Source organism: Spea bombifrons, chromosome 8 (assembly GCF_027358695.1).
Source record: "Spea bombifrons isolate aSpeBom1 chromosome 8, aSpeBom1.2.pri, whole genome shotgun sequence".
Taxonomy (NCBI): domain Eukaryota; kingdom Metazoa; phylum Chordata; class Amphibia; order Anura; family Pelobatidae; genus Spea; species Spea bombifrons.
In genome coordinates, this window is record NC_071094.1 from 41,533,426 (window position 1) to 41,545,685 (window position 12,260).

The window sequence follows — 12,260 nt, forward strand, 5'->3', positions numbered from 1 at the left end:
TCTAATCAAAGAATTAGATGTATAGACTGCATCCAACCCGCACCCAAAAAAAATGAACTTCTTTTGGATTTAAGAATCAATAAGATTTTATTTACATATACACTACACAAGTTCTGGAGAAGGTAACCTTGGCCATTTGGTGTGCTTAGCTGTACTCCTACCACCTCCTCCTGGGGCCCATAACAAAGACATCGCCTCTTCACTTGAAAAAAATTGTTCATAGAGGAGCCGGGAGCAAAAAAAAAATAAAAAAACACCTTATTCTGTCATCACTTTTGTGTTGCATCACGACATTCTAGTACATTAAAAAATATATGTCACGTTGTAGTCACAGTGGATGATACCCTAGCGATGTATCTGCATTTGAGTAGCGCAGGCCATTAAATCTCAATCAGATGAATTTTAACTTAAAAGCTAAAGAAAACAAAATATATTATGAACTGGTTGCATCTGTTTGAAAGAGGCAACTATTTCTTATGACTGTTCCATTTAAAGGCCTGTACAAGAAGGGCATTAATTTCATGGGACAAGAACGCCGAAACCTTTGACTTCTCAGGAAGACACCAGACAAGTCTTGGGAAGACTCAGTAATGCCCACATCAGCCATTCCGGCTGCTCATGACACCACAGGAGTAAAGAAGCGCGCTCCCTCGAGTTACCAAAGCTAATTCTGTCCCACGGAATGTACCACTAACTCCGGTAAGAATCGTATTCATACCTAGCTGTGTTATTCAAAAACAAAACAACGTATTAAGAAACAGCTAATGACGGTGGTGGTGAGGACTCCTGGATCGTGAGCGGGACCTCCTGCAAAGAATTAAAATAAATTATAAATACCGTGATTAATTTCTGTGTCACAATCTCATCGATTAGCTTCTAAGTACTTATTACTTCCATAGAGTCTGGAACACTTCTTGCACAGACAAGAACGATCCTCCACTCTAAACCTTGGAGTCGCCTTTACAAAGTTCCTGTAAACCAACATCTACAAGACAACCTTACCTCCTGGACGAGCTGTATTCTCGACCTGCGGAGAAAACAAATAAAGTACGGCATAAGATGACAAAACAGCCTCTATATACAAGAGTAGCGCAAGAATGGTGATGATTATCTATGTAGATGGTGGACCTATACTTTAAATGGAAGTGGTAAAAGCCAACACAGCGAGAGGACTGATCAAGGTTAGAGCCTTTACATCAGGGAAAGCGGGCAGACTAGATGGGCTAAATGGTTCTTATTCGCCATCAAATTCTATGTTTCTATGTATCGGCACTCACTGTGCTTTGGGGAAGGGGTTCTGCTTCGGGTGTAATGCCTCTCCCATTCATCGCGTTCCTTCTCACGCCGTTCTCTCTCCCTACAAGGCAAACATTACAAGCCAGTCAGTCACAGCCTGCAGAATGCATTTGGGTGAGATGATATTTCTCACGGTATTGACGAATGATGTTCCATATTTTCAAAATAAGTCAAGCAAAAGATACCAGTGAATGATCATGCCAAGTAACCGAGCAGACCTCTTTTACAAGTCCACTGTACATTTGTTACATTTGTGCACCCAAACAAAAATAAAATCTAAATAAAATAAAAAAAAAATATTGTTTATTCTCTGTTCCGTATTCTATCGTTGGATCAATAAAACAATTACGCACTCTCCATTAGATTAATGAACTGAAAGTCTGTTATCAGCTCAAAGTACAAAGAATGATTAACACACAGCTTTACAATTATAGAGTCATATACATGCTCGGGTAGGTTAGTTGGTGCTCCCCCCCCCCTTACTTCATGCGAATCTTCCGTGCCATGGCCCGAAGCTCATCCTCGCGCTCCTGTTCAAAAAGATCGATACAAATGTCAAAAGGGGTCAAGTGACAATTTAATTTATATAAATCTATTATTATCTACAAGTGAAAAAACACCAGTGTGTGTGTGCCATTATCTATTAATATAATTCACTTTAGGTTAAAAGGTTGATTTTAAAGGATTTCTCCCACCTGACGCTCGTGCTCCTGCTGAATGATCTTTTCTTGAGCAGCCTTCTTATCCGCCTTGTCTGCAAGTAAGAGAAACACTCCAGGGATTAAACATCTAAAACCCATATAATTAACATCTATGGTGCTCAATTACCAACTATTCATAGATTTCTATTATCATGCAATGAAGCATCTGGATAATACAAAGGTCCCTAATATTACAGGGTGCAAAGCCTATGCAAGCTCCAATTACCCGGGGAGGGCAACTATTAGGGGAATCAAATAATTTAATAGCTGGTGTTTTCTAGGGCCCAACAAGAATCCACCACAACACACTCAGCTGGGATGCAATTCTTTTTGGGCTCCGCACACAGCCTGATGTAAAAAAAACTATTTAACCCCAGGAAAGCGGTATGGAATATAGACACTTACACTGCTTATTCAAAGCTTTCTGCATCCGGAGCTTCAGCTTCTCCTGCGGAGTCAGCTTTGTCTGCAGGAAGGAGAAAAGGATATTTTGGGATGAAAAAAGAGAGAGTGTAAGAGGCTCTGTGTTAGAGCCTTCAGCGAGGAGCTGATGGTTAAATGAATAAAGAACACACCAGTGTATAGACACAGCTTGGCATCTAAATTGATTACAGACGCACGGTTACAAAAATCGAAGCAAATAAGAACCCCTTAATGTTCACTAAACCTCCTTCCCCTTGGCATGCTTATAAAATTTGGAATCTACACTTGAATTAAACAAGGGGGTTAGCAAAAAGAAAAAAAAAAAAAAAAAAAAAAATGGGTGACTCTAAATCGCATAAGTCACTGCAGGATGTATTTAAATTAAGTCATGAGGAATTCACACACACCACACACACCATACTTTGTAACAATGTCTACACGCAAACACTAGATGTGGATTGAGATGTATGCAAACTGCCATCTAGAAAGCAGAATGCCATCTTTTGGTAAAAACCTGACGTGAATACACCAAGGTATCCGTCGCTATGTATTCTGCTATCTAATGGCTACAGCGCATCCTGCGTGAATCAACAAGGCGGTAAAATTCTTACTGACTTTGGCTGATCCGCTCTCTCTGCAAACAGCAGGCTCAGGCCTAGGAGATAAAGAAATCACACTGTGAATGCTTCATGCAGCGAATATCGGCAGCCTTTCCCTGGACGCCACACGCGATGAATAAATGTATTCCCACTCACTTTCTCAAACGCTCCCCCAGCGCTGGGGACACTGCTGGTCTTGCTCCCTTTTCGCGTGCTGGAGATGGACTCCGCGAGACACTGCTGCTGCTCCGTGGGCGCCCACCGCCCCTTGTAGAGCGCCCATGGCGGTCTGGTGACCGTGAGCGGCTTCTAGAAATAGGAATTTGCGGGGAAATAAAGATAACGAACCAGGCTCTACAATATAACAATAATACATAATAACAAAGTGCACAACCACTCCTTACACAAAAGAAATTACACCATCACAGCGGGCGCTGCTCACCTCGACCGTCGTCTTGCTCCATAATAGCGATCCCTTTCTGACGACAAGGATCTAGAATATCTCCTGCTGTCCCTTGTCCCGCCGCCACCCGAGTGACGCCTCACCGGGCTTCGAGAGTACCTTCTGGATCGTGAACGAGACCCAGACCGCCGCCTGATACTACCTCTCCTGGATCGAGAGCTGGATCGAGACCTAGAAGACTTTCTGGACCGTGACGAAGAGGAGGAGGAAGACGACGAGGACGAAGATGAAGAAGAAGAGGAGGAAGAGGAGGATGATCTCCTTCTGCAGGAACAAATCGCAAACCCAAAGAGAAGACAGTATGTTAAAGACATTGCCGAGACCAGCACATAAAAACTGGCAACAAGAAGCCATTGTCCTCCCTGTCCCAAAGTCATTTTGAAAGAATCCTAGGTCCTCAGGAGCAAACGCTCTTAATTTTAGAAGATGGCAGCGTATAGGGAGGCGTTTCACAATACTTTTAGTGTGAAGCCAAAATAACCTCTTTAAAAATCTTAAATAATCGGTAGGACGACGACATAAGTATATATAATTTTAAATGTGCAGAAAAATGTAAATACCCCCAATTTGGCACCTGAGATACAACACATATTGAAAAGAAGGGTCACGAGACACCTCTGTTTCATTAAGTTACTGGGTTGTAAATAGGTGATTTTCCTAATATTAAGAATTATCCCAAAACACCTCGAGGGATGTGGAAAGGGTTGAGAAGTCAAGGAATTTATACCGATACATGAACCCAGATAAAAGGCCTTTACGTTTTGGTATTTCATGATTAAAGGTAGCATCATTTATTAAATTCACTGGGTACTCTTGGCTTAAAGGTCTACTTGGATAGTGCTTTTCAGATGTTTGAAGCCTCGGATTTAGAGAAGAATAGCCACAACCGAGGATTTATTCCACTTTCATCTAGAAGTAAGACGTTGCCACATAATGTCATAACGAGCTGAGGTTTTACATAGATAACCCGTATATACAAAGCGCTACTACCCCCTTCCAATTACCGGTTGGGGAGTTCCGGCCCTTCTAAAGCAGAAGACTCTGGGCCTCCCGCCCTCCCCCGTTTAAGCCGACCCACGACACATACGGCTGGGGAGAATCGAAAGTTACCGACCGGGAGGCCTCTTTATGACCTGAAGAAGTCCCCGTTGCCTGTGTATGGGGAGCGCGTTTGCCGCCGCCGCCGCTGTTGCCGCCGGAAGGAGACTGTGCCGTGAGCCCAGAAGCTGCCTCCTCGTCACTGCCCCCGAAGCTGGTAATAAAAGTGATCGCTTCTTCTCGTCCAGGAGTGGGAGAACGAGAACGGGAAACAGAGGAGGAATCAGACTGGGACCTGAGGAGGAAGCCATACAAATGTATTAGAGACTCAAACGGACCAACCAAAACCCTTAGGGTGCTCTCAGGATCACGACTAACGTGATCAAAGGAAAACACTGAAAGGGTTAACCATCCACTAGTATATGGCTACGTGCTTCCCAAATAATGTTTAAATGGGTCCTTCACCCAAACAATCGGAGCAATGATACGTCCACAGCTTTTCGGTATTGGCGTATGCACGATTATGGTCCTTTTTGTTATGGTCTCTCTGAAGACATGTGTAGTTAGATTGTCACAGGGGTTTTGGGGTGCTAAGCACACAAGCAAGTATGTTTCCTTGAAAAAAATTCCTAAATAACGTCTAAAAATAAATATAATCAGCCATTAAGGCTTTATTGGTAGCGTAGCAATTAAAAGTAGGTCCTAAAACCCTAAAATAGATTTATTCAATAATGTTCACAAAGCCATCACTTGCGTAAGAATGTTTCAAACAGTTTGGGTCAGGCTTGATGAAGGCCAGAGCAGGTTGAAACGTTGCTTAACTCACAGAGACGCACAACGAACAGACACAAGATGATTTTCCGAGCGTTTCTCAGCGGTTTGGTGACTCTGGATTTGGAAACGTGGGGGGATCTGCATGCTCCTTGGGGACTCAGAGTGCACTGCTTCTTTAGCAACTTTAGAAAGAGTGTATTATACACTAAATATAATGTAAACTACATTACAACTGTACAACTGACACAACCAGGAAGAATTACGGCAGGGTTCGCCTGACACTACGATGGTTATTTCTACATCATAGGTATCTAAACTGTGACTCACCTTCTGTAAGGGTCATACGTTGGACTGTCTCTTCTGGCATAACTGTATGGGAAGGCAAAAAATAAGTTAACTCGCTCCCAGCTTTTCCACGTTACAGATGTAGAAGCATGCAGGACACAACTCCGAACAGTTTACGTCAACAGCTTTTGTGTTAATGGTTCTAGAAGTCTGCCCTTCCCTTCAGTGATGCGTTTACTCGAGGCTGCCCCAGGTCCGATCTAGGGCAGCGCCCCCGTGAACGGGGTCCCATGTACAATAGAAAGCACCGCTCGCCAATGAGAGATGGAGCGCTCTGTGTCTTGAAGGTGCGCCCGCTTTTTTAAAAGATGCCCACAAAGATTTCCCTTGTCGCGCGACCATTGTGCAGTGGGGTTGGCTGGTGGCCATCTGCAGAAAGATATCCTTACCTGGGCGGGCTAATCTTCCTCCCTTTCAAACGTTTTTCTCTGAACTCTCTCCTCTGGCGGCGCGAGCGCCGGCCCTGGAAGAAACGTATATGGCATCAGAGAGGCCAAACAAAACGAAATAACGGAAAAGGGTGGGCCGGTAATGTGATCTGGGAAGCCGAAATGCTATGGGGTACGCTGGGAATTACTAGCTGTGAAAAGATTGGGCTTTTGATCCGCGCAGTGACCCACGTCACGTCCAAGAGGCCATTTTGTTGAGCGCTTCTAGGTGCAAGTCCTTACAGAGTACATAGCCTTCTCCTCTTCCAAAGCCTTAGCGTGTTTAATTGCTTCAGATTCCTCTTTATCTTTACGTAGCATCCTAAAATAGACATAATATTTATTGCAAAGCATGTATTAATTCCAGTGTTTAGGACAATCGTTATACAAAGCTTGTCTTTCTTTAAAACACTATAGCTTGGGAGGATTACAATAGTAAAAGATTGTAAAAACGGCACAGATCCAAGGATCTTCCACAGAACTACGTAAAAATAAAGAAATAATCTAATATGTTAACTCACAGAACAGCCAAACTACTGAAATAATAATAATGATTATTATTAATAATAAATCACCAACCCTGGTTGCGTTCCCATTCAAGAAGGGCATAATGCCAAACCAGGGTTAAACACCTGAATCTCAAATATCTTGCTCAAAAAAAAATAAAAAAAAATGGCTACCCTATTCTCAAGTGGCTTTTCTCCATTTGCTCACCTTACAAAGTCTCCATCAGCCATCCCATAAGTTGTTGCTTGCTTGTTCAGATCGGCAACTTGCTCTTCGGTGATGTCATCAACATCCACCTCCACATCTAAGAAAGAAAAAACACAAAGCAAAAAAAAAAAATTGTGCCAAGTAGCAAATCATGATCGGTATTTAGACCGGTCAAGAAAAGTCTGCAGACAGAGCACGTGAAAGCATACTGGATGAAAAGCTAACGTCTGTCAGTACTGTGCCTCCTTTAAAAGGAGAAAATGAACACAAGTTGTGGGTATTTTTTTTTTAAAGAAAAAGACGGGAATGACACTCAAATGGTTGCAAGCTACAACTGCCAGGGTCCTTAACCCCTTAATGACAAAGCCCATACATGTACGGGCTCAAAATGCATTGTTTTCAATGGGTTTAGGGACCGCCCATTGTCCTTAAGGGGTTAATCCAAGATGGAAGAACATACCAATGTCTGGGATGACTTCATCTTCATCAGACTTGCTCTCGTCATCCGAGTCTTCTTCCTCATCCTTATCGGAAGAGTCCCCTAGATTGGCCACGGTACTGTCCTCATACGTGTACCCAATAGAGGCCTTCTTCTCGGAAAGTCTGTACGGATAAAAAAAAAAAAAAAATAACAAAACAAGCAGATTGGTGTGGAGAAAATTATGTGAAAAAAGAAAAACGATGTGAAGTGAATTAATAAAGAACTGGAAAAGAGGCGATCAACGTATTGAAGATCAAAGCTTTGTTGGACCCTTACTTTTTCTTCTCATCTTCTCCTGGTCTCTGCAGCCCCCCATAAAGCTCGTCCATGTAGATTTGGTACAAACATTGTTCTTCAGAAACTAACAGGAAAAAAACAACAGTACGAAACATAAATGGACGACTCAATGTAAATAAAACATTTTTGGGGGCCATGCATATTTCGGTAAAGGTGTGTTATATATTCAGCTAACGGGGACTTTATCGGAAGCAATCTGAGTGAGGTCACTGGGGCAATATAGTAAAACTCACATCAAACTACCATCTTTCCACAAACCTTGGCACCGACAAGGCTTTGCACAACAGGAATACTTACTTCCAGCAAAGTCATTCTGAACCAACCCTCGATATCGTTCATAGTTGCACTTTCGGTCATCAGATTCCTGCTCAGATGAGCTGGTGGAGAAAGATTTTTGGTTTTGATAATAGAATATAATCGGGGATTCCCTGACAACACTCCTGTTTATGGTTTTTTTCCCTGGCAAAGAGATCTCTTAGAGAGAAGCTGCAATAACCCTGATGGAATAGGATTTTTACCTCTGATGTCCTGAAACATATTTTCACCGATGCCATACTATACACAAAACATTCTCTGCAAATAGTAGAAAGCATGAGCCCCTGCAGTAGCTTTGTGGGATCATAGTATCAGTAAACTGTAAATTATAACGTCTTAACGCTAACGGCGCGTGTCTGCTGTATGCACTAAACATGTTATATGATAATATTACTTACATGGTTGAAAGAAGAGGAGGTTTATATTCTGGTATATAATCAAGGTGAGCTCTGACATCAAAACGATCAATCATGTTGTTGGGATCTCCTTGCCAAGGCATCCTGACATTGAACACAAACAGCATCAGTCATATACATGTAATACTATTAACCCTATAGAGAATAGGACATTTATCCAGACAATGAGTCGGGATGTATGCAGCACCCCCTTCACCTCTTTAAAGTGAAAATGTCACCTTTACAACTTTTAGGGTAACCAATTGTATTGAAGCCACCTCTAGCTTAGATCGCTAGAATTGATTTGGAGATGTTTTAAATCAAGTGACCACCTATCTCACAGGAGAGTCCAGGTCAAGAGGTGGCATATATCATTTAATTACCTGCCCTCCCGTAATCTACCTTCTTCTCACCCACCACCCTTACAAGGGCAGCTGCCACCGTACAGGGAGAAATAATGAAATCCTCTGGGAAGTTAAACTGGCTGCTCCCACCGTGGTAAACGTTAAATAGGTTTATAAACGCATATAATGCATTTATAGGTTTCAAACATTATATAAGCTTATGATGTAATATCTGGGAAAAGCGACAGATCCTCTTGAACATCATCTTAGAGCCACGATTGTCAGACTTTTCGTAACAATATTCTCTCCCCCTTCTACCGACTAAAATTCGTTAATATACGCGAAATCATAAAATCATGTTTAAAAGTTGGAAGCTTACATGTTAACCGGGCTCTCTGCAGCCAAAGCCACAGCAGAATCCAGATGGATCTTACAGGATCTTCCATGAACTTGAAGGAACTGAGCAGGATCCTTTTTCTGTGGGGAAGAGAGTAGGATTCGTTACCAGCGTATTCACAAAGATTTCAAGAACGTGTGGCGGTACAGCGACAAACCAATGAGGTCACCTACAATTTTCTCGTAATATTCCCGGCGACGCTCTGCCCGTTTCTTATAATCCACCATCATCCCCCGAAGCTTCCGCTCGTGCTTACGGGCTTCATGCCACATCCTAGAACCAGTCTTCATCCGACAATTCACTGGAAAAAGGCATGGAGAAAAAAAATAAGCCACCGTGAAGTCAAGAGCCTTTTCCACGTTGAAAGCCTAGAACACTTTCAGATCGTGGGTTTTCTAAATAACACTCAACGCTCCGACCCGGACCTTTAGTTCTCACGGCTGCTGCCGTCACAAACCACATGCTACGCTCTACGCTCTGCCAATACCCGCTCGCTGCCATCTGCACTCGACAAATACAGTTCGTACCGCCAGCTGTCGCGGAATCCAAGATTTTAATGGACGATCTGGCGCCTTGCTGTAATTCATGCAGTTATTATACTATCATATCTTCTACTCTATCTTCCCATTACAAGAAGAAGAATTTAATTCAAATCCAATATAAAAACCCCTCCATGATACAATCCTGCCCTACTCCATCGTTATGCTCTTCCCATAACCCAGGGCTCCCCTCCTCCCTTATCACCACTTACTTCTCACGCTACCCCAAACCCCTGGAACTTAATCTCTGTCTTTCACCTTCAAGCTCAATATTCAGTCTCAAAACCCACTTCTTCATAGAATCTTATGATCTTTGGAGCCAGAGGCATCATATCTGATCCGCCACTAACAGAACTCCCACTTCTCACTCTCTACATTGCCAGCTCGCGAGCCGGGTCCCCTATACCTAATCTATCGGTTCATTTTAGCCTGTCCGTTCTAGTTTCAACAGACCCTTTGAACGTATGGACCGTAAGAAGCGCTCCAGCTGTGGGCGGCATGAAATAAATAAGATATTACATAGCCACCAAAGCCTATGGTAAATTGCTCAGGCTAATGAATGGCTCTGTGAAGGAAGTATGGCTGCATGATTGTATTCTGCGTGCATGCATTTTCTTTTTAATCCCCCAAATAATCCATATTCTCAGTTATAAAGGGCATAACACCCTATACCTAATGATGTCATGTATATGCAACTAAAACAAGTATCACATTTTGGGTCATTTAAAGAATGCACTGTGTACCGGAGCAATTAGCTTCTCACTCATTGAGAATGCAGCTTACTTTTCTTGTCACCTTTATAGATGGTACTAATAATACAACACATATATATATGTATATATAGGATACAAAGCTCACTCCTGTAGTAAAACATTCCAAATGCAGATTTAATGAGGCTGCACACAGACATGACGAGCACATGCTACATATACATACTCATGGCATGCACATTCTCAATCACATATTTATACGGAATCAATCACTTAGGAGCAAACATTACATATATCCTCACCAGCTTCCTCCTCGCACACACCGGAAATGACGCGAAACTAAAGGCACGACCCACTATGGGCAACAGTTATTTGCCCACACTATGACGTACCAGCAGTTCGCAGCTTTATTTGCATTCGTTATTGTGTCACTAACACTCCGGATAAAAACTCAAAGGTTACCTTCCACCCACGACTTGGAGGGACGTCCCGCCATTGGCTTGTCTAGCGGCGCATTGTCCGCAGCCCTCTACCTTTCGCACACTGACGTGACGTAGCTTTTTTTCTCTAGAGCTGCAAACACTAGAAATATAACAAATGTTTCAAGGACATGTCTGACTTACTACAGAGACGTCGGGGGGGCGGGCACCACGAGAAATTTACAAAATATACATTTTAATTAAAAGCTGTCTACACCAGAAGTCTGTGAGTAACGACGAGACACTTCTAAATCTACCTCAATTGGGAGCTTTTATCTCTGGTGCTTGGAACGTAAAGCAGACCATATAACCTCTTTGTTTGGATTGGGTGAGGCTAATCAGGTGACCACAGTGACAAAAAGGGAGGGGCTGCTATGACATCATATGGCTTTTTTTTACACCTAGCTTTATTGAATTGAAATTGTGCATTCATACTTTACATATTTAGCCCATATATGTTACCATGTTACTATGTTACTATGGCAAAGGGTTGCCACCATACCTGGAAACTCTCAGGATCTGTGTCTTAGGGTCACCCAATCTGGAACTTCCTATTGAACACTGTTGTGGTCATAAATACGACTCACAATTGGTGCTTCTGCTCACAGTCGATATCCCTGCTTGAACGCAGGTGACTCAACAAAGTGTATCTTTAAATAATGATGAGATAACGTTTCCATAAGGGCTGGTGTTAGAGCCATTTGTGTAACATTTTTGGTGACGTAGGAATCCTTACTGTAAAAAAAGTACTGTAAAAAAAAATTAGGGATTTAGAAATAAACTTGCCTGGCTTGGGGAACGGCACCTCTTACATGCAGCTGTAGTGCAAGGTCAAAGGGGCAGGAGATACACTTAGGGGCAGATATATTTGGGAGCATCTAAAGCATCCGAATCACAGGAATGCAGGTCATCAAAGTCTCTAAATTAGAGCGTCCCAATAAAATATCGATGGGTAACCCCCCTACCTGGGTGGCTATTCACAGCTGTGGCTCTTAGCGTCAACATTTTTGGTAAAGGGGCATAAGCATAAGGTAATAGAAATAATAGAGGATCCAACTTTTTATGGACTACATGCACTCGTAGTATGCATACAGTTGAGTGGGATAATGAATTAAAGTACTGGGCAACCACAAAGTCTATAGACCCCTAGATACATGCCTAGTGTGCCTAATGAATAATTCCTCCCCATGGCATAGTTACTCAAAAACTCAGTGTAGTATGTAAAATAAAAGCAATAACTATTTTTAAACAACGGCATGTCTTCATAATTCCAAATGTCTATTTCGTTTCTCTGTTGTAGGGGCTCAGATGTGTCTAGTGCATCAAGGCAGTGGGTAGCTATGTCAGGCCTTTACATCAGGAAACTTAATGGACAATGAATATAATATTCATTGTTTATTATCTTTGGGCAAATGCATATGGGGGAGGGGGATCCTGCAGAATCCCCAGATGCATTTGCAAGGGGGAAACCACTGAACCACAAAGATATATGCATTAAAGTGGAAATGATGGATGGCTTGGT

At 42.5% G+C, this 12,260-nt stretch overlaps 1 protein-coding gene across 5 annotated transcripts; it reads right to left on the reverse strand.

Annotated features, from left to right (window-relative positions):
* Window positions 1-58: 58 nt before the first annotated feature.
* CLASRP (CLK4 associating serine/arginine rich protein) lies at window positions 59-10,819 on the reverse strand. 5 transcript variants are annotated; one of them, XM_053474204.1, is made up of 21 exons: window positions 10,722-10,819; window positions 9,184-9,311; window positions 8,993-9,090; window positions 8,273-8,374; window positions 7,857-7,936; window positions 7,539-7,623; window positions 7,242-7,384; window positions 6,782-6,878; window positions 6,311-6,389; window positions 6,029-6,102; window positions 5,622-5,663; window positions 4,597-4,815; window positions 3,462-3,746; window positions 3,176-3,328; window positions 3,036-3,075; window positions 2,403-2,463; window positions 1,992-2,050; window positions 1,780-1,826; window positions 1,278-1,357; window positions 1,003-1,027; window positions 59-807 (listed from the first exon to the last, which is right to left on the reverse strand). In XM_053474204.1, exons 1-21 carry the CDS (start codon window positions 10,753-10,755, stop codon window positions 762-764), a joined length of 1,977 nt encoding a protein of 658 aa, XP_053330179.1. In that variant the 5' UTR covers window positions 10,756-10,819; the 3' UTR covers window positions 59-761. The 5 variants fall into 5 exon arrangements, 3 of the variants coding, with proteins under 3 accessions (XP_053330179.1, XP_053330180.1, XP_053330181.1); XM_053474205.1 differs by lacking the exon at window positions 10,722-10,819 and adding an exon at window positions 10,562-10,616; XM_053474206.1 differs by lacking the exon at window positions 10,722-10,819 and adding an exon at window positions 10,550-10,592.
* Window positions 10,820-12,260: the final 1,441 nt, after the last annotated feature.

Coding starts and splice junctions, on each gene's coding strand:
- CLASRP (XM_053474204.1), bottom strand. CDS start 10,755: ATGGCGGGACGTCCCTCCAAGTCGTGGGTGGAAG. Junction 3,329..3,461: donor GGAGCAAGACGACGGTCGAG/GTGAGCAGCGCC, acceptor TCCTATTTCTAG/AAGCCGCTCACGGTCACCAG. Junction 1,827..1,991: donor AGCAGGAGCACGAGCGTCAG/GTGGGAGAAATC, acceptor CTTTTTGAACAG/GAGCGCGAGGATGAGCTTCG.